Below are 27,501 nucleotides of genomic sequence, written 5' to 3' on the forward strand. Positions count from 1 at the left end.
GACATGCTGGGATGGCTGTGTTACCATTGCAGTCATTAGCAAGGCTGCTTGGTGGTTGTTGTGCTATGCTTGGGTGGATTCTGGCTTGTCTTCCTTGTGTGTCTTGTTTCATAACCTTAGCAAACTTTCTGGAAAGGCAGGCAAATCCTGCTCTTCTGAAAGTGTGTTCTTTCTCTGTGTGCTGTGGCCTGTGAGGGCTCAACTAATTGTTGGTTTTTTATTCCATCAAGGATGTGCAAGAGATGCAATGATAACATTGATGTTTCCCCAGAAGATTGGAAGTGCTTCTGAAGGGCACAGGAACAGACCAGAGGAGACCTTGTAAGTTAAAGAAAGGCAGAGGTGTTTTATTTGTTGTCTCTTGAAAACAAACTTAGCTTTTCAGATCTACAGAAAGGTTACAAATGAGGAACTCTGAATTGAGCCTGCTTTTTAAACTAATGGGGTTGTTAATAGGCACTGTCATTTGCATGGAGGAAAACAACTTGAAGAATGGTAGCATTCGGTATAGCGTTGGTGTAAAAAATGCATCTGTTTTTGTCTTGCAAAGAGCCAAAGAAAATGCCTTCCTGAGCAAACAGTCCAGGGAGCTGAAATGTGGAGCGATAAAAGAGGACTTATTTTGTTTGTGTGTCTCTGAACTGATAGAGCTGAGGAGTGGGGCAGCCTAAGGAGTGAGCGTAAAACCCATCCCTAGTTCCCCTGAGGAACAGCTGCCAGGTGTATGTGGCACTTTAGGATACACGTTTGTGATGTTGATGATACCCAGTTCAGGATATACGTGTCTTCCTTAACAAGAGTGTAGGAGGCAATTAATCCCCTTACCTGAAAGGACATGTAGCTTTCTCTCACTTTTGCCAGGGCTTTTAGGATCTATTGCAGCATGAGTTTCCTTGAGCCTTGGAAGAGAGTTTAGTTAGTAAGAGACAAGAGCCTGGGAAGAGAAGCTTCCCCTTGGAGAGAAGAGACGTTTTATAGTTCTGAGTACCAGGAACTCTGGAAAACCATCTGGAAGCTTTGTTTGCCTGCTTTTGGGAAGTGGACCCTTACATTATTCTGCACTTTAATGATTAGGTGGATGACAGTGTCTTTTTTTAGTAGCTATTTAAAGGCCTTATTGTGTCATAATTTCTTGTATGGCTTTAAAACTGACCCACAGGTGCCCTGTAGCCTCTCTCCAAGCAATTCATTCTACGTGGCGTCCTCGGATGTGCTAAACTTACAGCAGGGTGGAGGAAGGTTATGTTGTTATGACCAGCTAATTAGTTAGAGTGTGGGAAACTAAATACTGCTGTCCCTACAGGAGCTGTGAGCAGAGATGATCAGTCACACTTCTTCTGAAGCATATGCAGAGGATGTGAAATGAAGGAGATCAGCAGTAGGGGGTTTTGTGGTAGCAGAAGACTGTGATCTCTGTGCTGTGCTGACCTTCCTACAGGCTATACCTGACTGTGAGGGATCTTCATCATCTCCTTTCTTTACATCCTGCTGTGGAAAGTTAAGCGTGGTTATACTGCAGGGATTTTTTTAAACAAACTCATGCAGTGGTGCGAGTGCCAGAAAGGGCTTTCAATTAAATCATACTTTTATTCTCGAAGTGAACTGGTCTCCTCACAAGGCTCCTTCCCCACCCTGCAAGCATTCTGCCCGTCTACAGAGTGAATTGAGTTTCGAGTCCAAAATCCCCAAATTTTATTGGTTTAAATATGAGACTTGGTTTTCCACAAATATAACAAATCATGGGTGCTTTGTTTCTTTACCTTCTCACTTCTAAGCTTGCTTCACAAATTCCAAGGCAACCATGAGGGAGAGATTTATGCTTCTTATTCCTTGTGATGCCTAGGGATCTCTTGGTCCTTGTAGCAGAGCCCTGGAAAAACAACCTCCAGTGTGGCCAGACTCAGTGAGTTGGAAGCAATGTTACACACTCCTCCTTGATTCCGACTCTCTTAAGGATCTGCCTTCATGGAAAATGGATGTGCCTTTTGCTGCACAGCACTCTCCTGGTAATTGTGTTCCAAAGAGGCTGCGGATTGCTCAAACTAATTTGCTCTGACATGGATCAGAGGCACTGTGTCCTTCCGTTTTGCTGCCTTGCCTACAACAGGGAGGTGAGGAAGGGAAAGGTCAGCACAGAGCAGCACACCAAGGAGAAATGCTCTGGATGGCTGTAGAAAACATAACTGAGGAGCCACCATGAGGTGCTGCTTTTGTCACTGACTTTTTCAAGGCTCTTGGCTCTCCACCTGTCCTGATTCCTCTCCTCACATGCTCCTTCTTGCCCAGTTTCACCCATGAGACCATGAAGAAGCCACGTGAGCTTCAGCAGATGTTTGTGAGACTGGGCAGGAGCTGAATTCCCATGGAGCTATGCCATGGGCTGCAGTTGCCCTGTGACACTTCTCAGTGCCTGAATGCCTTTCTTCCTGCAGTAAGGTGATAAACAATGTATGTAAACTCCAGAAACACAGGAAAAATGAGTTTGTTTATAATGGCAAATAATAATAATCATGGCTGGTTTTTAACCAGCCTGAACTATCCCTGTTTGAAATACTTTTCATGCTCATGGGGAAACACACATGTGCATTTTTATTGCTTTTATCTCCCTCATTCATTTCTTGGTGCAAGGCCTTTCCAGAGGATTGGCGATAGCCTTTCTTTTACAATAAACAACTTGATTTAGGAGGGCTGCTACCCGTCATTGCTGCATTGGTGGGGAAATGAAATGTTTATGGATGAATCTGTACCATCCTCCTGAACCATATATTTTGTTAATGGGGTGTTCAGTGTAATGCTCTAATAAACCGTGGTCTGCTACGTGCTGTGCCAATTAATCTAAAGGTAGATGTGAGAGGGAAATTTTACATCTTCAGCCACATTTCTGGCTTCATTTTGAAGTAAACCTAAGGGCCAAGATGAATGAGAAGCTATGGTATTTTTCATTATGAAATAACTGAAAAATAACGGGTTACTAAGGAAGCATCTTTTCTTCATTGCACGTTTGAGCTCTTCCGTGTATCCCTGTAGAAGTCAGCTTCCCCTGTGTGAGAAAGGTGTAGATTTAAAGCTGCAGCAGGACTGTGCAGACAGTACAGGAGTTCTGGGAAGAAGACTGTGTTGTTTAAAGCCTGAGATCTGGTTGAAAACCACCTGGCGTGGAACAATTGTTCTTGTAATAATGGCATGAAATACCATAAGAGGGGAACTGTCTGAAAAAGGAGGATAATTTGGTTTGGAGACAAGTTTACATCACTGGGAGGGTTACATATGTGGAGTTTGTTCAGACTTGTACACGCTATGGCTTTTTAATACCTTGGTACTGATGCAGAGAAGAGTGGGTCCAGAGGAGGTCACGGAGATGATCCAAGAGCTGGAACATCTCCTCTATGAGGACAGGCTGGGAGAGCTGGGGCTCTTCAATCTGGAGAAGAGAAGGCTGTGGGGAGACCTTAGAGCAGCTTCCAGTGCTGAAAGGGGCTCCAGGAAAGCTGGGGTGGGGCTCTTGATCAGGGAGGGCAGGGACAGGATGAGAGGTAACAGTTTTCAGCTGCTAAAGGGGAGATTGAGATGAGATCTTAGGAAGAAATGTTTTGCTGTGAGGGTGGTGAAGCCCTGTCCCAGGGTGCCCAGAGCAGTGGTGGCTGCCCCATCCCTGGAGGGGTTCAAGGCCAGGTTGGATGGGGTTTGGAGCCCCTGATCCAGTGGGGGGTGTCCCTGCCCATGGCAGGATTGGGACTGGATGGGCTTTGAAGTCCCTTCCAACCCAAGACCGTTCTGTGATTCTACGCTATGAAGGCTGAGAGGGCTCAGTGATATAAACAACCACGTTTGCCTGCTAGAAAGAGGATATCTCTTCCAAACTTTCTCTTCTTAGGTTTGCTATCGCAGCACGATAGTCAGGATAGCAGATCTGTGTGAAGGACCCAGGCAATGTTATACAGGAATGCCAGACGCCTCGATAACGGGAAATAATCACGTCTTGCTGTTGTGTCAAAGTGCTGGAGTTGTCTCCAAATAATTGTCAGATCTTCAGAGCATAATGCTGTGAGGGGCTGTGAGCGTACACGCTGGCTCCTACAGTGTTAGGGTCCCATTAGTGACCTTCACGTTCCTTCCTGCTCTGGAAAAGAGGGGCACAACTGCTGTTGTGCCTCCCTGTTTTCTTAGCCTGTGAGCATTAGGGAGGAATGCTTAGTGTCTAGCAGCTCTGGGGAGTGAGGAAAGAAAGCCACGCAGAGGGTTGTGAGGAGAGGTATCCAAACAACCTTTGCCCGAGTGAGCTGGAGCAGTGGGTGGAGCACACTGTGTACGACACTTGGGTGCTGGGAGACCAGTAAATAACTCCTGACACAGCTTTGTTGGCCTGGATAAATGCCCCTTCCTGTCCATCTGGTCTCTCTTTCCGCACAGAACTGCTCCAGCCAGTGGTTGGTGACCATTCTTCTGAAATAAATTAACATCTAGCCCGAAACTAGGGGCAACGCTGGCGTGCAGAAGAGTTGTTCCTTTTCAGAGCCCAGTGTCTGTGTTTTTGACATGACTCCTGCACGCCAGATGAAATTGAGTGGGGTGCTGGGGACAGGAGGCTGTGCCTGATGGTCTCTTTGGTGGGTGTTGATGCTGTGAATGGCTGTGCAAGCCCATTTGGATCTGGGATGTCTCCACAGCAAAGCACTGCAAGTAGTATAAAACAGCCTCTGCCTTTTTCTGGCTGAGGATCCATACGCTCCAGTGGTGCTAGACAGCATTGCTCCTCTTGCGTTTCTGTGTCTGAAATCCATCCAGCTCGGTCCATAAGAGTTCCCCTCCTTGAGGGGCTTCTTGGCTACCCCTGGCCTGGCAGAAGCAGCTGTGGTCATGTCTTTGCTCACCTGTGAGGTGCCCATTCTCACTGAGCATAGCTTGTGCCAAGGGCCAAATTATATACTTGGGCATGGTGACCGCCTCTCCTCAATCATTCTGTCCTTTCCACCTTGGTTTTGCGAGATGCCCACTCCACAGTGCCAATCGCTGCATTCCAAGGACCAGTGTTTTGCAGTGTGACCTTTCTCTGCGGATTTAGCCCTGCTTCCAAAGAGTTAAACTGCCAGTTGCTTTGGCAAATATGTTCATTAACAATGTTCTATTTAAAATACAAAGCAAATGCAGTGATGGCAGGAGGTGTTGGATGGCAGGGGATGACTTTTTTCCATGCAGAGCTGGAGCAGGTGCAGGGCAGCCTTCCCCAGCTGCTCAAGTCTTCAGTCTCTCTCTGTGGGTAAAGGAGGAGCTTGGTCATGGTGCATCATGTACTGTATGGGATTGCAGTGGAGAATTCCTGTCCTTAGGTCAACAAAAAAATACAGAAGGAAGACACTTTCTAGAGGAGCTTTGCCCAGGATTGGAGCTTTGAGCAATGCTGGTGTAACTAGGCTGGAGGCAACAGACTGAAACAAGTTCAACCTTGAAATGGTTTGAGGTGAAGTAGGAGGCTTCCCTGTTCTCCGACAGCTAAGCCATCAGAGCTGTTCAGGCATTGTTGTGGGGTTGGGTGTTCTTTGGATGGAGTTTATTGATGAAATTAAAGCTGACTGGAAGAGAGGGCCTGGTATGTTCTTCAATTAAAAAGGAATGTCATGAAATTTCCAAAACATCTTGCTTATTTATTAAACACAAGCTACAAACCCCTCCTAGCTGAAGGAGGAGTGTAAAAGGAGCTTGTGATTCTTTATAAATGGCTGAATTATTTAAGATCACTCCCAAATGTTTTCATCTTATAAGAACAAGAACACTTTTTCAGCAGTGCCTCTGTCTAAATTTGAGGTGGGAATTTCTTAAAATCACTAAAAACTTTGGGTAGCATAAAAATCCATTCCCTGTGCAGCTCCATGAAGTACTTTGAGACTCGGTTTAATGGGAAAAGAGTATTTATTTTCAAGTATTTTGTTTGTAAAAATGAATTCTATTCTAATTTTTGAGGGGTGGGAGTAGCGTAGGTAAGGTTCCCTGGATTCCTTACTGTTATTACTCAGAGCAGTGCTGTCAGGCTGGTTATGTCCTGTAATCTGACATTTCAATTCAGACAAAAATAAGAATGTGAGCTTTTAAAAATTGGGTGGCTTAAATCTCTCTTCTGCACTGGTGAGAAGTGATCCCATTTTGTTAGCTATCCAGGCTTGGGCCTCAAATATTTTAGAAATGAGTAAAAATTACAATTTTGGGAGGGAAAAGATATTGGTAGTTCCAGCCTTTCCTTTAGGGCTGTGTCTGACCCCAGCCTGGGCTGCTTCTGTGACTCGGTGTCGATGCAGTGTGAAACAGAGGCTGACAGCACAGACAGTGAAATGTTAGTTTGTTTTGTGTTGGATTGTTTTTCCAGTGACTGGGATCTGTACTTTCTTGGAAAGAGGAGCCACAAGGCGTGTGTGTGTGTGTGTAGGCAGCGTTTTGAGGGCCAGTAGGGTGTCCAGCAGCCCACCAGGCTAAGCCGCTATATATAACCTGCTTTCATGGATCTTGCTCTTTTTTGTTGCCTTTTCAGGGTAAGGTTAAATAACTTCTCGATTGTTTTTTTTTCATTCCTTCTATTAAGAGTTTTTCCCATTGTGGATGTAGCGGCCACAAGCCCTGTAAGCCGCCTGCTGGGCAGGGCGTAATGCAGAGCTCCATTTGGCCCTGTCTACCAGAGTGGTAAGGGTTTAAACAGGAGATTGTTTTGGGCAGCCTCAGAAAGGAGGCAGCTGCTCTTGGAAGAGCTGGGGTTTATTCTGGTGCCGGCTGCACCTGTTGGCACTTGAATTATGGCCATTTCGTGTGTAGTAACTTAATAAGGCAAAGCTGGGTTTTAATAGAACGAGCTGGTGCTCAGATGGGGTTCAGGCAGTTTCATGAATGCTTGAGGAATGAGAGAGGAGGTATATTTAAGGGCAAGGATGTGCAAGTAACAATGATTCCTTGAGCTATGGCTCTTCCAAAGTAATTGGACTCCTCTTGCTGTGGCCCCAGGAATAACAGCCCCAGGGCCCATTCCCTGATACAGAACCTTTCAGGGTGGATGATACTTCTGATTGCTTTTTTGAGTTGTCTATAAAGCTATAAATCCTAGGTGGTAGCTGCAATCCCTTCCTAACAGTGTTACAAACCTGCTGTTGCAGCGTTCCAGAGGAGGTTTAGCTTGGAAGAGCAGCATTGCATTCCCCTCGCAGCAGGGCCGCCTTGGCCAGTGTTGGATCTCGCCTCCTGCATTGGGTGCCACCCCAGGAGCTGTTTGGACACCAGCTTCCAGGTTTCCTTCTCCCAAAAATGTTTAAACGCTGATGTCAGTGGTAATTCCCCAATTCTTCCTTCTCTCAGCCGGTCCCCAAAGAAAATGCCTCATTCGGATTGAGTAGTGACCTCCTGGAGTTGTCTATTACTTTTGTTTCTCATAAAACTTTATTTTGTGAAATACAATTTACAGAGAAAATAACTTAAGCGCTGAGTGCTGCTTTGGGTGGGTTCGAACAGTGAGGGGGAAAAAAACACTTTATAGCCACAAAGTGACCACAGAGATTTATTGATGTTTATTTTTTCTGAGACATTACATCGTTTCAATGCAAACAACATGGAAAGAGATGCTTGGGATGGATGGATCCTGGATGGATGCAGTTTATTCCATTTTAACTTATTTGATGAAAGTTCAGGTTTTTTAAATGCAAGTGTAGTGCCCCAAAGGTGATATCTATGGATGCAGCGGTAAAAAATGGTGAGCTTGGAGGCACATCATCCAGTTCTACGCAGTTTCCATGTTGGTGGTGACAGACTGAGCAGGGATTTCGGGCAAATCTTGAGTGCCATCTGGTCTCTTTCTGAATTTGACTTGTTCTGGGAAGGAATGGGAGAATTGGCTTGAAGTCAATGTTGGCTGAAGAAACACTTGTAAAATGACACACTGAGCCCTCTATTTCTATTTTGAGTCATTTGTTGCTCTGTACGGGAGTTGGGAATCTGTCTTCCCAGGGTTAGAATAACTAACAGCTCACCCTCCACACACCCATGATGCTTTATGTCTGTGGCCTAAAGACAGCTGCTGGGTTTCTTTGTGATGAAATTGTAGCGTATCAAGGGTGCAGGGGTTTTGTTGTGTTTTTCCCTACTCGTAGAAGAGCTGATAAATGATTGCATACTTTTGAAGCCCTCTTTTGACTAGTGATCACAACTGTTAGGAGATTTTTTTCAGATAATTGTTTGGTTTGAAGAGCTGTTCACACCAGTACTCGGCTGTTCTGTCTACAGAAATTCCAAATTATCAGAAGGGATAGATCTCTCTTTTTATAACAAAATCTCAATGTGCTTATAGAATAAACATCTCAGGCTGTCAGTTTGCATAACTTGAACTCTCATTTTGTATGACAACAGAGTTCTAGGGTGATATTGAAGCCTGAGTGTTTCCATGAATAAAGTGAGCATTTCTTTTCACAGTTTGGGTATGTTTGACAAATCCTCTCGAAACAGTTACAGAACTGTGAACAGGACCTGAGAATCGCGCTCCTATTCTCTTTGCTCTTGAACAACAGTTCTGTTTTGTTATACTTGTGTCACTGGGGTGACACTGTCACATTGGTTTTATAACTTCTATGTGGCTGTGGGTACATGGAAGCCTTTAAGCATAGCGAACAGGCAAAGTTAAGTGTACAAATGAGAGAAACATACCGTTTGGTGTCTGGGGAAGTCACTTAGACGGACAAGATGTGCTTTACAAATGCTGTGGAAAAATACATATACAGTTAGAAGCAGCAGCAAATGTTATTTTGAGAAATAGCTTTAAAAATACCAGCTGTTTGAGGTGATGGCATTAGAAACACACGCTTCTTAATGGATTTGACCCGATGATGTGGCGATGTTTGAAGTGTTTAATGTTGTACAACATTCCAATACTGAAAGGGGGGCTATGGGAAAGCTGGGGGAGGAGCTCTTGATCAAGGAGAGGACAAGGGGGAATAGTTTGGAGCTGAGAGAGGGGAGACTGAGATGAGATCTTAAGAAGAAATGTTTTGCTGTGAGGGTGGGGAGGCCCTGGCCCAGGTTGCCCAGAGCAGTGGTGGCTGCCCCATCCGTGGAGGGGTTCAAGGCCAGGTTGGATGGGGCTTGGAGCCCCTGATCCAGTGGGAGGTTTCCCTACCCATGGCAGGGGTGGGACTGGGTGGGCTTTGAGGTCCCTTCCAACCCAAACCATTCCATGATTTTAAGAAGTCAAATTCTCACCCTGCTTGAATATGATAAGGCTGAATATGTAACAAATAGAGCGCTTTGTCTCGGAATTAGCTATAGGACTGGTTCCAGTTGCCAACTGCTCTACAGAAAGTCAGATTCTGGACACTTAGCATTGACTGAAGCAGCGTTCTCTGCTGAGGTGGAATCTGGTGTCTTTAGTGATGTGACTGCAGGCTAAGCACATTGCAACGGTTGTTTTCATGCATCATCCTTTCAATCTAACTTGGCTGCAGTTCTGTCTGATTTTCCTGAGAAACTAAAAGCCAACTGCAATGAAACTTGGCGAGAGAGAGAAATGTAGGATAAGAGGGTTCTGAACCCTTGCACCTACCCTCGTAGTTGATGCAGCCGTTGGAGTCTTCCTGACCTTTCATGAGTTCTTCTACTTCTTCTTCTGTCATCTTCTCACCTGGAGAGTGGGGAGAGCTTTGTTAATTCTTCCTCAGATGCACAGCTGAGGCTGAATCCTACAGGCTTTCCTTATTTCCTGAGTTAGTATCACAAAGATCTATATATGAGCTAAGTTTCATTAATTGTAACTCTTTAGAAGTTTGGAGTGAGCATAGAGACACAGATTCTAGTTATTCATGCGGAGTAAAGAAACCATGCAGCAAATCCTGGACCTCTGTCCACGTGTGCTACATCACTGAGGCATACAGCCTCTTTTCTCTGTCCCTTCAGAAACAGGCACTCTTAATACCTGGTCTGAATTTAGGAGTAATAAACCAAACCTTTTCCTTTGGTCTTTCTACTGAGTTTTGTTTGCTTTCTTTGTGGATTCCCACTTAGGAAACGCAGAGTCTTGTCTGGCTTTCCAGCCTGCTACTGCTCCCAGCTGGCTGGAATATCTTCCCTCCCTCTCCCATGCCTTCAAACAGCAGCAATTTTTAGAGCGCTCAGCACATGCCAATCCCTTACCCAGAGTAGCCAGTACGTGACGGAGCTCAGCCCCCATGACTGTGCCGTTGCCTTCCTTGTCGAAGACGCGCAGACCTTCAACGAAGTCCTCGTAGGTGCCCTGATCCTTGTTGTTAGCGGCTGCTTGCAGCATGGGCAGGAACTCTTCAAAAGTGATTTTCTTGGCATTCATCTCTGGAAGGAAACACCAGTTGCTACATGATAGATGTGTGTTCTTTCACCCTGAAATGTGCGAGTGCCTCCTGCCTCATCGGTGCACCTCTTTCCATCCTTTTCTCTAGTCTTTGCCTCAGGATTTGGCAGTTCCTATGCAGAATATGTATACTTTCTTATTGTGGAAGCTGGTTTCCACATCCACCTGATTTTTCACATCCTTACTCCAGTCCTCTTCTTGTTATATGCTTATATCTGTATTTTTCTTTCAGAAATTGAACCTGTATGACGTGACATTTGAAAGGATTTTGGAGGTAGACAACTCCAGAATACAGTAAACAGGAATCGTGAGCCCCAGCAGTAGGAAGAGGTGACCAGAGTGGGATGCTGGGACTTAAACCCCTGAGGCTGCTGATGTTGTTACTGACCTCTTCAGGGTCTCCCTGATGTGGTAGCAAAGACTACTAGGAGAAGAATAAACTGATTTAAAATAGCAATGTTTAGTCGGTAATGGTGTCCAGATTCACTATGGATGGAGGTTTAAACCTCTGCCCTGTGGAGGTTCAAGGACTCACAAGCTTAGTGCATTGAACCCCTTTGTTCTCACGAGGCATAAGCTCTAGTCCTCAGTGAGACCTTAGCCAAATGGCTTGTGTTGGAGCAAGACTGCCAAATAAAAGGATTTTTTTTTGTGACAGATCTTCCCTGCTGGCTCCTTGACCTTTGCAGAGAGCAGCCTTCACCCGGACAGCAATGAAACGGAATGGATGGAAACACAGGAGAGGGTTTTCAACATACAGTTCTTTACAGAAGCTATTTGACTACCCAGAATATGAGAATAACTGTCGGTTGTTGCTGTAGTCACTGTAAGGACTGTCACAGTCTCACTTCTGTGCTAGCCCTCTGCTCAGGGCTTCCTGCTGGTGCCAGTGCTTAACTCTGCTCTTCTGAATTGTTCCTCGGAGCTGCCTTTACCAGATCTGAGGGTCTGGACATAATTTAGCCTATCTTAATGTGGCTCTGAGTGACTGAAATCAGTGCTCACCTGCAGCCAGGACCATGTTAGAAGATGATTACTGTAATTAACATTTCTTTTGCCCCTAAGAGAGGAGAAAAGGAGACAGAAAACATCTAATAAATGTCCAACATGTGCCTCAGCATGTCCCAGGTGTGTAGGAGCCTTGGGCAGACCACGCCTATCAGCAGAAATATCCAGGTGGGCTTCTAGTCCTGGGGCATGTCTTGGCTTATGTAGAAGAGCTGAGTATCAGTTGTCAAAAATGGACTTGTAGTGCCTCAGCAAGGGCCGGAGCACAGATGGACTGTAAGCCGCAGTGAGTGTGCATTACACCAAGTTAATGCCAAAATGATCCCTACAGAAATTTCTCTGTAGCCTAAGGAGATTTTCCTCTTTCTGAGCACTCTATTCCTCCTCCTCATCCTCTTCCAGAAGAAGTGGAGAAATTTCTTATATGGTTGCTGCAGAGCTCTCCCTGATGGGAGTGAAAGCCCCTCTCCCTCCTGCTGTGATTATTGCTGCTGCTGACAGTTCCCCTGCCCGAGAACCTGCAGGGTACTCACCCTCTTTGCTGGGGTTGCCCAGGATCTTGCTGATCTCGGCATTTGTCGGGTTCTGCCCCAGCGCCCGGATGATATCGCCAACCTGGCTCAGGGTGATCTTGGCATCGCCAGTCCTGTCAAAGAGGAGGAAGGCCTCCTTGAAGTCTGCAAGGGAAGAGCAGTGGTTAAATTGAGCCGGGCAGCTCCCTATTGACAAGTTGTATTGACAAAGAAAGGAGCCTGTTGTCTCCTGGCCCTGTTCCACCAACTCCAGGGGAATTAGCCAGGGGAATCTTTGGCCCATGAGCCCAAGAAAACTCCTCCCTTCTGACATTTTGGCTTCACTATTTTTAAATGTTGATATCTACCTTTCATAGCTCTCCTGGGTCTGATAGACATCTGTAACTTTGTGATTGACCCTGTGGGTATTCTGAGCACAGGGAAAGGTAGGCTTTATACAGGCACTGCCATTCAAGAACAGCTTTCTTTAGATCACAGAGCAGCAGAAGGTAAAAATGTTATCCACTCCAACTTGTCTCACCAGAGGACTGGAACTTTTCTGTTGGAGTGCCTAGCAGAGCAAAACACCTCCCTGCCATCCCAGCATCTCAACTACCGGGTGCTAATGCGAAACTCGGAGGTGGATTTACAATGCTTCTGCTTTTAGCTTTCCCCTAAAGTTGCCTTACAATGACATTTCTACTCATGTTCATTCCATCCTTTGTCTGTGCTTTGTAATCTGTCCCTGCGTTTCACTGATCCGTGAGTACCCAGCTTTTCCAGCACTAATACTTGTGTGGTGCCTTATTCCCATGCGTTTCCACTGTGCACACATGGAGATCTTGCTTCTTTCAGTGCTGCCAAGGGATCAATGTTCACCGGTTTCCCTTTTGCTGCAAGGACTTGGGGTGCAGACATTTCTCCTAGAAAAACCAGGACAGAGGGTTGCCTTCATCATACTTCAGATCTTCATCTTCTGTTGCAAAGTTTAATGTCAAACATTTTGCTCTTTTTTTTAGGACTTTTAGCGTATTTGTTGTGATGAATAAAGAAATGTGTAATTATAAAAGAGGGGAGGAGGAGAAATCAAGGGTCTAGCAAAAAAGCCATCATCGAACCTCATGTCAGAGCATCTTAGACTCTCCTGCTGATCTTTTCTGCACTGCGGTGTCTGATGATGCTGTGTTTAGCTCCAAGTAAACCAAGTGAAATATCTTTTCCTTGGCCATGATGCGCTTCCAGCAGCGAGACAGGCTTTGTGTTTCACAGCGTGTGTAAGTGGAATGCTCTCTGTGCTTTTAGGAGTCATAAACCACATTTCATATCATGTCTTCATTTGTCTTGCATCGGGGATGTGTGATGTAGAGGTATTGAGGTTCTTGCTGTAGCCATCCATATTCTGCCTTAGCAGAGGAGTTGCTGGCGCCCAGGAAAACTGCTGATACAGGATGTCTGCCTGCTCCGCTGTAATCTAATCCATCTGAAACTAATCATCTTACTGTCTGATGGGAAAGACCTATACCCTTTTACTGCTCACCCTCTTCCCTCACAGCTTTTACTGCAGGGTATGAAATCAAGGCCTCCTGGACCTGTGTAGAGCTTCCACTTAAATACACCAACTCAAAACTGGCTCTAGCAGCTGAGGTCGATGGAGCTGTAATGATATATACCACAAGATCCGATCCTTCATCTGGTGCATTAATGACATTTAGCCAGAGCGAGGTGTAAAACAATGCCAGTTTGCTATTAGCAAAGCCAGCAGAAAAGTTTCTCGGCTTTGTAAATCCCATGAAGTTTTATGTTCTTTGGGTTCTGAACGCTGCTCCCCAGCTCAGAAGAAAGGCCTGGTTTTATTTTTGCCTCTCGGGCAGGTTTTTCACTGCAACATATCTTTGCTGTGGGGTTTTCTTTTTAGCTTTGTGTTGTTTTATTTGTTTTTAATATAGCTAGTCCTAGTTATGCTCTTGCTGCAACAACCTCCTCTGAAATCTCTCTCTGAGGAAGGCACTGCCCGGCTGCTGTGTGGCTGGACACAGTTAGGAGGGTGGGACATCTCTGTTCCTGGGAAATCCTATGTCTCAGGTAGCTTTTAATTGTTCTGCTGCTTGGTTCAGCCATCACAGTGTTCCTGGATGATCTGAAATATGTAGGGAAGCCGAAAGAAATACTTCCCTTTGTTACCCACACCAGCAGCTCTGAATTGATGGCGCTTTCCCGTAAACCCTCCTGATCCTTTTGTGAAAGTTTGAGAATTAAAAAGTGAGGAGTCCAAACAGTTTTCTTTGTCACCAGGAGTGTTTGGACTCCAGAAAGAGAAATGCTTCTAGTCCCACTGTGTTGTACCTCTCCTTCTTGCTTTGATGGATTTGACCCGACAATTTGACCCATTCTTGCTTTGATGTAACCCAGTTCAGGAAGTTTAGGGCTCTCAAGACCTGCTTCCAGCTGTTCTTCTCCCTCTGGATTTCAAATCAGTCCATGTGCCTTCCATTCTAAGTATTTGCTCACAGAGAAGAGTCTACTATATTTGCAATTGAATGTTGGATGTTATTTTTAAAATTACATTATTAATATAACCCAAATGCATCTCTTGGGATATTTAAAACACACCAGTTTAGATTTCCAGAGCTTTAACGAAGGTTTTTGGTCGTATCAGAATTTTTAATTGAATCTTTCTAGCGATTTGTAACTTGCTGGTGGCTCGTGAAGCAAAGAATGCAGAAAGATGCTCTGGAATTGCAGCATATCCAGACTGTTGTGTTTATATGCAACAGTTTATGGAAGTCACTAATTATTTACATGCTTCGTGAATGTATTTACAGAAGAAACAGCGTTTGTTCCTCCCTTACTATGACACCACCTGGCAAAAGGGAACACACAGGCCTCTTGTACCTTCTGTTCATGGAAAATAGCAATGTCACTGCAGCTCAGTTAAGTTTTCAGCCCACTCTCTCCTCTGCCCATTTCCCTTGTGCGTTTTAAAATACAAGACCTATTTTCAGCATCCTTGCGTGTGGCCAGCACGGGAGCTTGACTGAAAGATGTGCAGTAGGCAGAGCTGCTAACACCAGCGTATTTCCTCTTCGTACCATGGCATAAACCTCTCTGCTTGGGCAGCGCATAAGCACTCGGATAAATTACGTGTAAATCTACAGTCAGATTCCTGTTCAGCATAAGCCAGCACAGCTCCTCTGAAGTCAAGAGCATGGTGAATTATACCAGCTGCAGCCCTAGCTTATCTTTTTGCAAAGTTAAACTTCTGTAGTTCCTCTCTGAACCCACGTACATGTACAACAAATCGGCTCTCTTGTAACTTACCATCCTGCTGCTCCTTGGAGAACTCGATCTGTTGGAAGGAAATCAATCACAAAAAATAGCTTAGGAAGGGAGAGCTGGGGGAGAACCTGGTTTTTAAAGCATCCAGCTCAATCCATGAGTCATCTTCCAAAACAGCAAAAATGTGGCCTTTCAGATACATGGAAGTAACGCAGATAGCAAAAGAGCTGTTAAGACTGGTGAGTATTTAGCATTCTGTAGCCATTGTGTTCCCCCTTCTGCCCCTTGTTAGAGTTCAACTTTTATTTTACTTACCATTAATTTGGTCAGGAGTGAAGGACTGCAGTTGGGAAGAGAAAAAGAGAGAAAAGAGAACTAGTACTGCTGAAAATGCACTGAGAGAAAGCAAAGAACTCTAAGTAGCTGAGCGCTCTCACGTCTGTCTTGCCTAGACTACCGGCTTCCCTTGTAAAAATGCACCACCAAGTCTGTTCTTCAAGAATGCATCAAAATCTACATCCCAGGGAAAGCAGGGTTGTGGCTAGAAGCAACAACAACCCAAAGTCTTCTAACTATCAAAGAAGACATTAATGTACCACCAGGTCACTTGCTGGTTTAGTATAAACCTGTTTGATTAAGATGATTAGAAGTAATATTGCTTTACAAGCAGCTTTTTTTACATTAACATAGAAATTAAACCAATCTCTTAAAGTCTGTGTTTCAAATAGGCTTTTGACAGCACATTGTTTCATAAGGTACTAAACTATGATTCTAGATAAAAGCGTTACTCTTTTCGTTTGCCACTTTAGCAGGTTGCATCCAACTTAAAAACCCCAGTGCTTAGCAGACAGCACGAACAAATTGTCTGAAGCTGTGGGAGCTGCACGTCTACCGTCGCCTGGTGCAGAACTCGAGGCTCACTGGAAAACCTCGCACAGCCTTTAGGTTTAAGGAGGAAAGCCGAGCAAACCTAAACTCTCTTCTGGGCTGTCCTCCTCCCCCCAGAACTAACTTGAGCGAGAAGCCCGATTCGCTTCTGTAAAATACACTGGCTCGCTGCTAACCGTTAGCTTTCCAGTGGACCCACCATGGCTGAGAGATGGAAAAGCAGAGCAGCAGACGGGCAGGAGGGATTAGCTGAGAGGTCTCGAGAGTGGTCCTGCTTTCCTGGCCTTTCTTCCCGTTATTTATCCGGTGGTGCTGACGGCATTGCCTGGATTAGGTGTCAGAAGGAAGCGGTCCCTCCCCTTGGCGAGTTCTTTAGCTTTCTTAGGGCAAAGTGACAGGAGGCTCCATGTCTTGATGGACATCTTACAGTGGCTATTTTTAGGAGGTTGGAGAGGGGCAGGGAGTGGCAAGCAGCAAGTTTGATTCATGTCAGCACTTTCTGGGTCCGTACCATCGAGGGGATATTCCTTGTCCAGACCTACCAAGACTTCCTAATAGGGAAAGGTTCTATTTCTCCAATAAGCTCTAAACTTGGCAAATAAGGAGGAGAGGTGCCACGTGGTGGCCCAGCTGGCTGGTTTTACACGTGGCTTGCGTGTTGGATGCTCCTTGTACCTTCACTGGGTTTTGCTCAATGCTGATAGGGATAATATAGTGAATAATGTTGGTTGGGTGGTGCTGTGGCTTATCTGTGTGGAGGGATCCAGCTGTTGGCAGTGAGCAGAAGATTAACCTGTTGAGGGAGGTGGTGACCCGCTGTGAAGCTCTTCCTCTGTGCTGGTCATGTTTTCTGAATTTTGAACGTTTTTAAGGAAAAAAAAGATCTGTGCATTTTGAATCCAGCTGTGTTGCTAGGTTGGCAGCTGATGTGGAGATGTAACACCCCGTACGACATCGGGAAGTTTGTAATCTCAGTAGCCTGTGGTCTCTAGGGCACCCTTCCTCCAGGGCTGGAGTTCGGTAGGACACCAGTGTGATGGCTTTGGAGCTCACTGGTGTGGTGAGAGGTGGTGCTGCTGAGGGCTTTGGGATGTGGGGGCAAGGAAGAAGCCGTGATAGAAGCTAAGACCCTCCAAGACTTTGTGGAATGGAAGGATGGCTGTTTGTGTTGGGAAGGAGGGGTACTTGCTTTTTGGGTTGTAGAGTGAAAGGATCGTGGTAGTACTACACGTGGGGAGTTTCTGGTTACGTTGCAGGAGGTAAGAGGCTGCAGCTTCTTCAGTAGATCCAGTCCCACCACGTAGCATCCTGCAAGTCCAGGTCAAATCTCCAAGCTGACGCTGGGAGATGCTGTAAAAGGATTGGAAACTTTGCTCCAAGCTTCTTCCTTTCCTTGTCACCTCAGCTGGGTGAGGAGTGTGATGGAGCTGCGGTAGAAACAGTTGTGTGACAACAGACACCCTGCTGCAAACTCCAGTCTCCTCTCTAATTTCTCTTAGTTTCTGTTGAGCATTCAGTGCTCTTGGCTTCCTAATGACAAAATGTGATTAGGGAGGGAAATCTTTTCCTGTAGCTCACTCAATTTTCCTGTGGATAAGAGTAACCTGTGTGAATGTTTCTTTTCAGTCTGTTGAGGCCACTTGGAGAAAGAACCAAGTCCAAGCAGAATTAACTTTTCTGTTTGTTTTTTTTTTTCTTTGGTTGTTTCTTTTAAATAGAATGATCACAATAGGTAAGAAAACTTGGCAGGGTTTGAGGCATTAACCTCCTACCTCCTATTTTAAAAACTGAAGATACATTGTGGGCTTGATAGTCCTCGTGGATCCTTTTTAACTTAGGCCACTCTATGATTCTGTAGAACTGCAAGGGGATTATCTAAGCTTGCTGTTTCAACTGGAAAATGTTCTGTCTAAAGAGTTGATCCACCTTGTTGGAGAAATATCTGAAAGTTGTGCTACGTATGAAAAATGCTCCACTGCCAATCTTTCCCTTTCATGTTTTTTTTTTTTTGCTGTTTGTAATTTCTTAGCCTGCAGGAGTAGGGATGAGTTCAGGACCAAGTGTAGAACCATGAAGGTGTTGTCGTGTAGAAAAGGGGGTCAATGCTTTTATCTGAAGTAGCAAACACAGGTTTAGCACAGTGCAGGCTTCCTGGCTAATTTTGGCTGAGACCAGGGCTGGGAGAAAGCCAATACAGCTCTTGGCCATCAGTCCCCATGCATTAATAGAGGAGCTTTCTCAAGACCTTGGCAGAGCTGAAATGTTGCTTGGGTCAAGGCAAAGTCTTGCCTTTTGTGGAATTTGCCTTCTGCCCTCAGCTTCTTGCTCTCCAGTGCTGGCTACTGGGAAATGCTTGCCTGAAAACAGGATTTTAAAACCCCAATGTTTTAAAGGAAAACCTAATTTTCTTGAACCCATTTTTCTTGTTTCCAGACAGGCTTTATTTACGGTTGGCTACAACAAAGCCCATCCCAAAAGACTGTCAATGCCAAGTGGAAAGTGACTGGGGTGCATTTGTCTTGGGTGTAGAAGACCGATCACTGGATCAGCAATCAGGTTTCAATGGGCTGTCAAACACGTATAAATGGAGAGGATGCTGTGTAAGCTGATCAATCTTTTGACCGTGTGAGACTTCAGCTCAGAATACACGTGGAAATACTAGTGCACCACGTCAGCTCCTTGTTTTATGGCTGATTCTTGAATAAAAGCTCATTTGGCAGGGGTTTGCTGGGGTTAAACCTAGCATGGGCATGCTGCACTTGCCTGAATTTAAGAATCACCCTGCTTTAAGGCAGTAGGGTCTTTTGTGGGCTTAAAACACTTCTTGCTTTGGATAAGAGCCCCTATAAATGGCCTTGGTATAGAAAATATTGCCAAAACTTATTAAAAGAAATTAGAGGTAAGATTTCTTGCCCCATAGTTAGCTTTCGTAAGCTTCCAAAGATTGGAAGAAATATTTTGCACTGAACTTTGTTCTCATCCTGGCAGTGTTAGAGGACACGATGAGTCCTGGGGCTTTAGGGAAGATGCTGAAATTTGATGGAGTTTGGCTTCAAGAAAAAACTGCCCTCAGCAGAATAAATGAAAGGCTGAAAATATATCAGAAGGACCTGGATTTCTGAGCTTGGCTTAGCCCTTATTTAAGGACAGTGCTATTATCCGGAAGGATAACTGTGCCAAAAAAAAAAAAAAAAAGGTGGTAGGGTTTGAGGTTTTGTTTTTAAGATTATGGCTTTTTCCTATACAGTTTGTGACCCTCTTCTGTTCCTCCTGTTGCTGGGTGGGGGAGTTCTGAGCGGGTCCCAGTTCAATAGGTTGGGTAGGACTGTATGCAGCTCTGTTGCCAGTCTGCGCTGATTTGTATTTCCAAATGCTTACTGAAATTCCTACCTTCCCAGCAAATCCCCAGTTCCTGGCCTTGGGGCCCCAACCCTTGCAATGTGGTTCGGGCACCAGCAGAGGCTGCCCAGGGAGGTGTTGGAGTCCCTGTCCCTGGAGGGGTTTAAAAGCCAGGCAGATGAGGTGCTCAGGCAGCTGGTTTAGTAACAGACAGGTATGGCTGGACTCGATCTTGAAGGTCTTTTCCAACCAAACCATTCTATGGCTCTATTTAGACTGGAGAGCACTGGTCTGAGTACAGCCATGCCTGAGCGACAGCCACATTTCTGTTTGCTGTAGATGTTTAAATGTCTGGACAGGGTAAAAGGCCCTGGGAGAAGATGCTCCTGGGAGTTAAGGCATTCAGCAGCTCCATCTGCTTGTTACCCTTTGGGTAAATTACAGAGGAGGGAATCATCTTAGGAATTTATCAGAGTCACCATATATTTCAAGGTGCTGTCTCCACGGAAGAGACTGAGAACGTATAGGTTGTCTTGGAATATCAGAGCAGCAAATTGGAGCATCCCTTAGGATACTCATTGTGTATTTAGCCTTCTGCTCTGGACTAGAGGAAAGGGGGTTTGGGCATAGATAAGCCAGTTGATCTGCTATCTGCTCACCATTAATGCCTGCTTCTTGATTAATGCCGCAGCACATATTTTCTAGCAGACATCACTGGGTGCAGGATTACACAGCTCAACCCCCTCGGAAGAGCGGGGCTGTCTCCTGTCCCTCATCGTGGTTCGACAGCTTGTGCAGACGATGCTACTAATTTTTGAGAGGCTCCTCATTTGAGTAAGAACCAACGGCCTGGTGGATTTTGCCTCGTGTCTTTCATGAGGCAGAGAAACACTTGGAGCAGATGAGGTCTTGAGAAAGAGAGCTCTGTTTTGAGAGCAGGGCTGCCTGGAAACACCATTGAAGAAGGAATAAAAATGACAGCCATTAATACAGGGGAGAAAATTGTGCGTGAGAGAAGCAGTGAGGTTTGGAAGAATCAAAATCCAAGTTAAATAAATTAACTACAGAGGAATTTGACTTTCTTCTGAGCATTCTGTGTAACTTCCCAGCTTGGAACTTAACAGTTGCTTTTCAAATATGCAAAAACTTTGGGATGAGCCTTGCTGATTCGTTAACGTGCCCTCTGAAATGGCTGTGAGGGAAATGTGCTCAAGCAGCACTGTTGATCGCGCTGTTTCGAGTAGATTTCATTAGCTTAGCATGTTCTGTTGTGCTCATTTGTAAAAGCCTCCCTTTTCTAGTTGTGTTTAATTTTGCCTGAATGCCCACAATCGAGAGGATGTGTGAGGAAATACTAGGCTCCGAAGCGCTGCTCTCAGAGGGATTTGTTGTTTTAATGTGCCTCCCAGCGGCAGTGTTAGCATATTAACTTTATTTAAGTGATTGCTACTTGACATTTAAGCGCTATGCGGCACGGCAGCCAGTTGAGAGTGGGGTTTGGCAATGGGTGTAAGATGTAATAAAGCCTCAGTGAAGAGGAGGCAGATTTCCAGCTTGGCTGTTCAGGATCTCCTTACTAACAACTTCTTTCTTTACTTGTGGTTAAATTAGTCCCCTTCTTTTTGCCTTATGTAAGATAAACTCAAATAGCTTGTTACTATCTGTTACAACCTCTCTAAGGGGGTTTAAAGCAGTGTTTTAGAAATATCACGGGGTGGATTTGATTTATTGGTTGGTGGGAGATAAGGCTCTGCCACATAACCCCTGTTAAGACTTTGTGAGCTCCTGAAATGTTATTATCCATGTAATTTTCTTTGATTTCCGCTGTTTCTACACAAATTGGTCACTCCTCAGAACCTCCAAAAGCTGTAGGTGTCTGTATTTTAAATAGTGCCAAAGCTATGAGTTACTAAGAATGGATCTGGTAGAAACTCAGTATCTTCCAAATGATTTTTCAGGTTAGCAGGCATAAGAAAAACTGCTACTACACAGGGCTAATTGGAGACTCTATGCCTAGTAGTGCTTCAGGAAGAAAAGGAGGCAAAGTTCTCCTGGAACCTTTGTGAAGAGAACTAGGTGGCTCTTCTGTTTGCTCTTCATTCTGCCTCCCTCTGTCTTGGTGCAAAGCTGGGTCTGCTGTCTGAGATACCTGTCCTGGGATACCTCTGCGCCATGGCATATCCGTGTAGTGCTTTAGTGGCTGTGACCAGTGTGGGGCTGGTATTGATGGTGAGATTCACAGGGATTTGGCTGAGGCCGCTCCGCTCTGCAGTGGATCCAAACGGTGCAGTATCTCAGTGGTCAAAGTGGCAGCAGGAACCAGGTCTAGATGGTGTCGAACACGAACCTTTTTATCTCTTAAGGCTAAGTCATCCTCGTGCTTGTCCCCTTTCTCCCTGCAAGGGCACTTGGGGCTGCTGACCTTGTCCAGTGGAATTCCTAGGGAATCTTTCTGGAGTTGTCACTGGAGCCGCATCAGGCGTAATCTGAAGGCCAGTGCCAAAACTTTCAGCAAAAACCTGCCCGTTCCTAAGCAAGCCCTTAGCGCTGTGAGCAAAGCTACTGTTAACATTCCTGTTCTCACTCTGCAGCTTCACATGGAGCTTGGCTGCAGCGCAGTGGCTCTCGGAGCGCTTCAGCTGGCATTTGCAGTCCTGCTCGCCCTCCAGCCCAGCAGCTTTCTGTCAGTGCCTTTTAGTGAGTTTCTCTCTCTGGTTATACCCAACGCAGTGTTTGTTCAGAGGTGACCTCCTTGAGTAGTGAATGTAATAAGAATTAAGGGCACTTGGGGGAAACACTTCTTAGTGCCTTAGAACTCTGTATTTACAAGAAACCACCCCGATTGCACAGGTTTGCTTCATGCAGCAGGCTCTGTCATGCATCACACAGTTACACAAGGCCTTAACCAGTCTTTACTAGTTGATAGCTTTTAATTATTGCTCCCCTGAAGATGTAGATAGCTTATCTGTGGTTGGGCATGGCATAATAGGGGTACTGGGGTTTCATACTGGAAACAAACAGCATGAGGAGCCTTGTACACCAAGGGAACATCACTTATGCCATGGATAGTTTCAAGAACCTGATCTCTGTCTGTTTGAGAGAGGATACTTGCGTGTATCCTCAAAGTAAAGGACCTGGTGTGACACCGGATCAAGGTGTAATGCATCCACATCACCCACAGTGCAGAAGCCTACGGAGCTCTGCACTTGGCACCTCCAGGACCCCAAAACATTGCAGTCCATGTTCTGAGCCTGCGTTCAGCCCAAGGATTGAACTTTCTGGGAGTGGCTTTTAGATTTCCAGTCAAAAAAACAACATCTTTTTTCACTTTCCTCATAAGGGACCAAGTTAAACAAATTTGGGCGGTATGAAATTTATCTGTTTCCCAGTTGCAAACCCGAGTATAAGACATTCTCATCATTAAAGTCCCATCCCAGTTATTGCAGACACAGACCCGTAGCAGTGCTGTTTGTCATCTTGGTGTTTCTTCTCCCTTAGGCTGGTATGGGAGAAGGAAGCTGACAAACCAGAGCAGCTCTCTTTTTGGGGGCATCCTTGTCCTTAACACAGTTTTAACTACAGATTTCTTCGGCATTCTCTTAAGGAAATTACTGGTTATGGTCATTTTGCTTTTAATCACGGCTGATTCCTTGTAGTGATTCTCAAATACATCCATCACCCTGCTCTTCTCAGTTATGATTTAAGCTTGCATCTTTGTACCTACTGTTCAAATCCAAGCCATGGTACTAATAAGGAAAACTGGAAATAGAAATTTGGTCTGGAAAGGCTTGTGCAAAGCAGATTGAGGTTTATGGTGTTTCCTGAGAGTCTTTACATTTACATTTTAAATTAAATTCTTCCTCCCTACTGTGACTTTCTTGTAGTTCTTGTACTGTAACCTGAGGTGAGCTGAGAAAGGGCTAAGTTTAGAGGTTTGAGTCTTTACCAAACTGGGTGTTCCTGTTACTTGGTTTTATAGTCAATAGATGGTGCTCAAAAATAGAAAATTCCACATCAGAGGCTATTGGTACTAAGAAGTCACTGGATATTTTCCATAATTGGTTAATTTAAAGTGGTGGGAAAAGAACAGAAGAGAGTAAAAGACCTGTCACAATTTCTGATGGTGACAGGTAATTTTGAGGTGTCTGCATCTGCAAGAACCTAGCTTGAGACCTCTTACGGGAGGGGGGAAAAAAGCCTGACTTTCAGAGCATGCACCCCAAAAGGCTCAGAAAATCAGATTCCCTGAAGACAGGCCAAGCAGAAGCATTTGAGAGGGTGGCTACCACCAAAATCATCACCGCTTAGGTTTGTAAACCACCTTCCTGTTTGTTTTGGAGAATAATATGATCTCTGCCAATTTGAAATGAAGTACACTGCCAAATTTGGCTGCTGCAAACCCTTATTTGGCAGCTCAACCCTTACCCACTCCAGCTGTAACAGCTGGAAGAGGCTTGGATGTCTCTTTACAAAAGCTAACAAAGCCTCTCTGTGTGTTTGCCTGACTCCCAAGATCCTCGTGGCACTGCAGCCTGGCATTCCCAGGCACTTCTCATTAGCAGCAAGCTCTGGTGTGGCTCTGAATTCCCCTGAGGAGTGGAGGGAAGCCCACCTGATGCCCTCCTTCAAAGTGCTGGAGGCTTTGACCCCCCCATGCCTGGTAAATCGGTGCAAAGAATCCCAGGGTAGGGATGGTTCACCCAGTCCCCATCAAAAAGCTCAGTTTTAAGTACTCCCCAGCTCCAAAGTTTTGCTTGAAACAATGCTGTGCTTTTCTCTGTGCTGAGACTTTGGTGGCTGAATGGAAGGATTCAGGATTAATTAATGCTAATCAAGAGACTAGGCTAAGACACAGAATATTTTGGTTCCTGACGCTGCTGCATCTTCCAGTCAAATCACTTGCAAGAAGGCTTTTTTCTGCCTTCAATGCCTGAGCTCTCAAGAGGGTGAAATAGGATAACGCAGAGTGGCTGTTTGAGACCTTGGGAGGTTGTCCAGACCCTGCTCCAAGGCAGGATGGAAAGCACCATGGTCATTCCTGGTGCTTGTTCTCAGAGATCCCAGTGCTGGAGGTGCCACAGTCTGCCTGGGCAGCCCTTGACCAATGTGAGGTCTTGGGGGAAGGGCAGATACAGCAGGGATGTGTGTTGTTTTCATGGGTTTCCGCATCGCCTTGTGGCCACGGCAGCGTGGTTGGGCAGGACACGGAGAGGAGGAGATGCTTGTAGAAGGGTATATGCTAGGGTTAAGCATGCAGGACAGTCCTGGAACCATCACACTACAAGTATCTTTGTTGATTTGCAAATAGGGAAGGTAATCCTTCCACACCATCATTAAAACCAGATAGCTTTGTCTTATACTAGCCCAGCTTTTTCTCCCCCTTTCAAAAAGGAAAATATTTTGTCTGATTTTCTTTCCCTGAATTCTTTTTTTTTGGGGGCTATCTTCTTTTATCAGTCTGAATATGACAAAACCCGGAACATTCTCGCTGCGCTGCCGATATGTATTTCTTGCCATTATAGAGAGCTGTCGGAGTAAAGGAGTGAACTGCATAGATGACTCAGACCACAGCCTGCCCTTTTTTAGATGGTGATATACTATTAAGTCTGTTTATGTAACGATAGATTAGCTAGGATTGCTGGAGTCGAAAATTCTATTCCCCCCCTAATGAACTGGACATAGAAAGCTATCAAATCATATTAAATTATTTAGCAGGAAATCTAGCTTGGGTTCTCCTCATCTCTGGAGATGAGCAAAATGTGAGGTCTAATCTAATTTTCAGACAGTATTCTCAAAATACTTTCTGCCCAGTAGCCTTTACTAGGATCGCTCGAAGTATTGAAATGTCTTTTTTATCCCCCCTCTTGTTTTGTTTCCCAGTGGGTTCAGCTTCAGCCTTAGGAGGAGCTTCATAGTTTCAGAAAAATACTGACTCCTGACTGCGAAAATTAAAGTAAACTTCAAGAAATGCCACTAAACGGGTCCTGATCTTGAGGCTTACATGCGCAAGGATACCTGAAACAGAATTCATCACAAGATGAAAAGAAGTAGGTGTTATTAGAAGCCTTTGTACTCCTTCTTTTCTCCGTAATAGGCACTATTCCTTATGTAGAATCAAGCAAATTGGTGCTGGGACCAATCAGCTTGTCAGGTAGGTGGAGAATTCCTATTTATAGTCCTACCCAGAGACACCGCGCTGTCTCTTCATCCCTTTAACCACTAAACCTCCCTTGCCTCTTTCCTAAGTAAAGAATTTCCCAACACAGAGGAGTTTTCTTTGAAGGGTCAAGGCAACACCTGGTGATATTGGTTGGCACGCAAAGTCTAAATACAGCATGAGTTTGAATGGAAGTGCAGGCAGAGGGAAATCTCCAGAAGCCTTTGTTGCTTTCGATATGCAGCACATTGCAAATTCTGAGCAAATACGGAAAGGTCAGAAGAAATCACTTGAAATGCTTCCACCCCTGGTTTTCCAGCTCATGGCCTGTATCAATGTTTGTTGTAGAATGCAAATGGAAAGAAAATAGATGGAACTGCCAAATCCCTCTCTCTTTTTAATCTGTTTTGGTTTGTTTCTGCTCTTAAAGCTAAGCCGTGCTGATCTCAAAGCACATGGCCAAAGGGTCATCAAGTGGGGGCAAAGTTTGGGAGAGGGAAAACTGCAAAATAAGGTTTGGTTTTGGTGCAGTGAGATGGAAAAACATCGCATTTCAAGTCTCAGTAGCCCTTTCCTGTCCTCGTGTACCAGATTCAAGGGATTTGAAGGTTTTTTTGTCACTTCCTCTAAATGCAGCTTTACCAACAGGTCAAACTGATACTGATTTGGTAATAAGTTCTAAGGGCCACACTCCAAACTGCTTTTGAAATCACCAGGCTTCACTCTTGTGTTAAATCATGCTCCATGCCTTACACACCTCCAGGTACTAAAACAACCAGAAGCTCAGGCAGGTCACAAATCCACCCACTGAGGTTACTCATTCATTCCCCAAACTGGAACCAAACACACACAGGGTTTCACTGCAGGGCTCAGCCAGGACTCGGCTAACTCTCCCCTTCGGGAGCGCTTTGGGTCCGCGAGCAGCATGCGTTCATCCATTTACCTTGATGCTCTTGAGATCAATGGTGGGTTCTTTGGGTTTAGCTGGTGCAGGTGCTGGTGCTGGTGCTGGTGCAGGCGCTGGTGCTGGTGCTGCTGCTGCTGGTTTCTTTACGTCCTTCTTTGGTGCCATTTTGTGTTGCTTAAACTTGAAAGTGAAGGTGCTCCCCTCAAAAAAAAAAAACCCTTTCAACACCCCAGACCTTAAAAGTGATTCCCAGGAGAGAAGCGGTGGTCAGAATGAGCTACAGCCTGTGCCCTGGAGGTGGACCCGGCGTGCTAACCTCTGTAAGGGCATATATATATTTCACTTAGAGCCTCGTACAGTTCTGACACATGCAGCTGGATTGGACAGCTTGCTAATCAAGGGGGATGTCATTCCAGCTTGAGCTATAAATGGAATATAAGAGTGCAGGGCTTCAGAAGATCAAGGGACTTCGGTGACTTTTTTCTCCCCCCCCTCTTTAAAACTTCTGACCACCTTCCCTGTGTTGTTTTTTAACCACGTGTGGAAGAGGGAACTATGACAACCTCAGTTTCAGCTCTGCTGCTGACATTCAGGCACGGATTGAACAGTCCTTTTTCTCATCAGAATTTCAGTTCTGTTTAAGCAATAAATCTTCTTTCTTTCCTTCCCTCCCCTTTCCCCCATGACCATGTAGCGCTACAGGAGGATTTGGTTTCAAGTAGGAATTTTGACTTTCATGGCTGGGAAGATCATGGATTTCCAACCTCATTTGCCTCTCCCCACAGCCCTTCACTCCTCCTCTGCTTCCTTCTTTTACAAGGAAGTGTTGATCAAGCAAAGGCTCTGGGTGTTTAAAAATAAAGCAGACAAATAAGGAAAACACTGCAGTGCCTTCAGCCAAGGCGTCTCTCCCAGACCCCAAGTGTCTTTCAGCTGTGCTTACTGTTCCTTTCCATCACATTAGGACAGTGTTTAAAACCGAATATTGCTTCCTTTAATCTTTTCCTTTGGTCTCTTTCCTCTCCTAGGGATAAAAGCTGTGCCCTGATGGAAGATCACCTGGAATGCTCTG

At 45.2% G+C, this 27,501-nt stretch overlaps 1 protein-coding gene and 1 long non-coding RNA gene across 4 annotated transcripts in view; one reads left to right on the forward strand and one right to left on the reverse strand.

Annotated features, from left to right (window-relative positions):
- Positions 1-232: 232 nt before the first annotated feature.
- The window catches only part of LOC128852515 (uncharacterized), a 49,641-nt gene continuing 22,372 nt past the window's right edge, over positions 233-27,501 (forward strand). Inside the window, exon 1 of the long non-coding RNA XR_008450391.1 lies at positions 233-321. This is a non-coding gene — a long non-coding RNA (uncharacterized LOC128852515). The remainder of the gene's footprint in view (positions 322-27,501) is intronic.
- MYL1 (myosin light chain 1) lies at positions 7,519-26,689 on the reverse strand. Of its 3 annotated transcripts, none has more exons than XM_009566906.2 (7): positions 26,466-26,689; positions 15,181-15,208; positions 11,884-12,027; positions 10,150-10,323; positions 9,563-9,640; positions 8,671-8,722; positions 7,519-7,842 (listed from the first exon to the last, which is right to left on the reverse strand). In XM_009566906.2, the coding sequence occupies exons 1-6, from the start codon at positions 26,592-26,594 to the stop codon at positions 8,694-8,696; spliced, it is 582 nt and encodes a 193-aa protein (XP_009565201.2). In that variant the 5' UTR covers positions 26,595-26,689; the 3' UTR covers positions 7,519-7,842; positions 8,671-8,693. The 3 variants fall into 3 exon arrangements, with proteins under 3 accessions (XP_009565201.2, XP_009565203.1, XP_053926029.1); XM_009566908.2 differs by lacking the exons at positions 15,181-15,208; positions 26,466-26,689 and adding exons at positions 15,454-15,478; positions 16,226-16,358; XM_054070054.1 differs by lacking the exon at positions 26,466-26,689 and adding an exon at positions 15,454-15,471.

The sequence above is a fragment of the Cuculus canorus genome, chromosome 6 (assembly GCF_017976375.1).
Source record: "Cuculus canorus isolate bCucCan1 chromosome 6, bCucCan1.pri, whole genome shotgun sequence".
Classification (NCBI taxonomy): domain Eukaryota; kingdom Metazoa; phylum Chordata; class Aves; order Cuculiformes; family Cuculidae; genus Cuculus; species Cuculus canorus.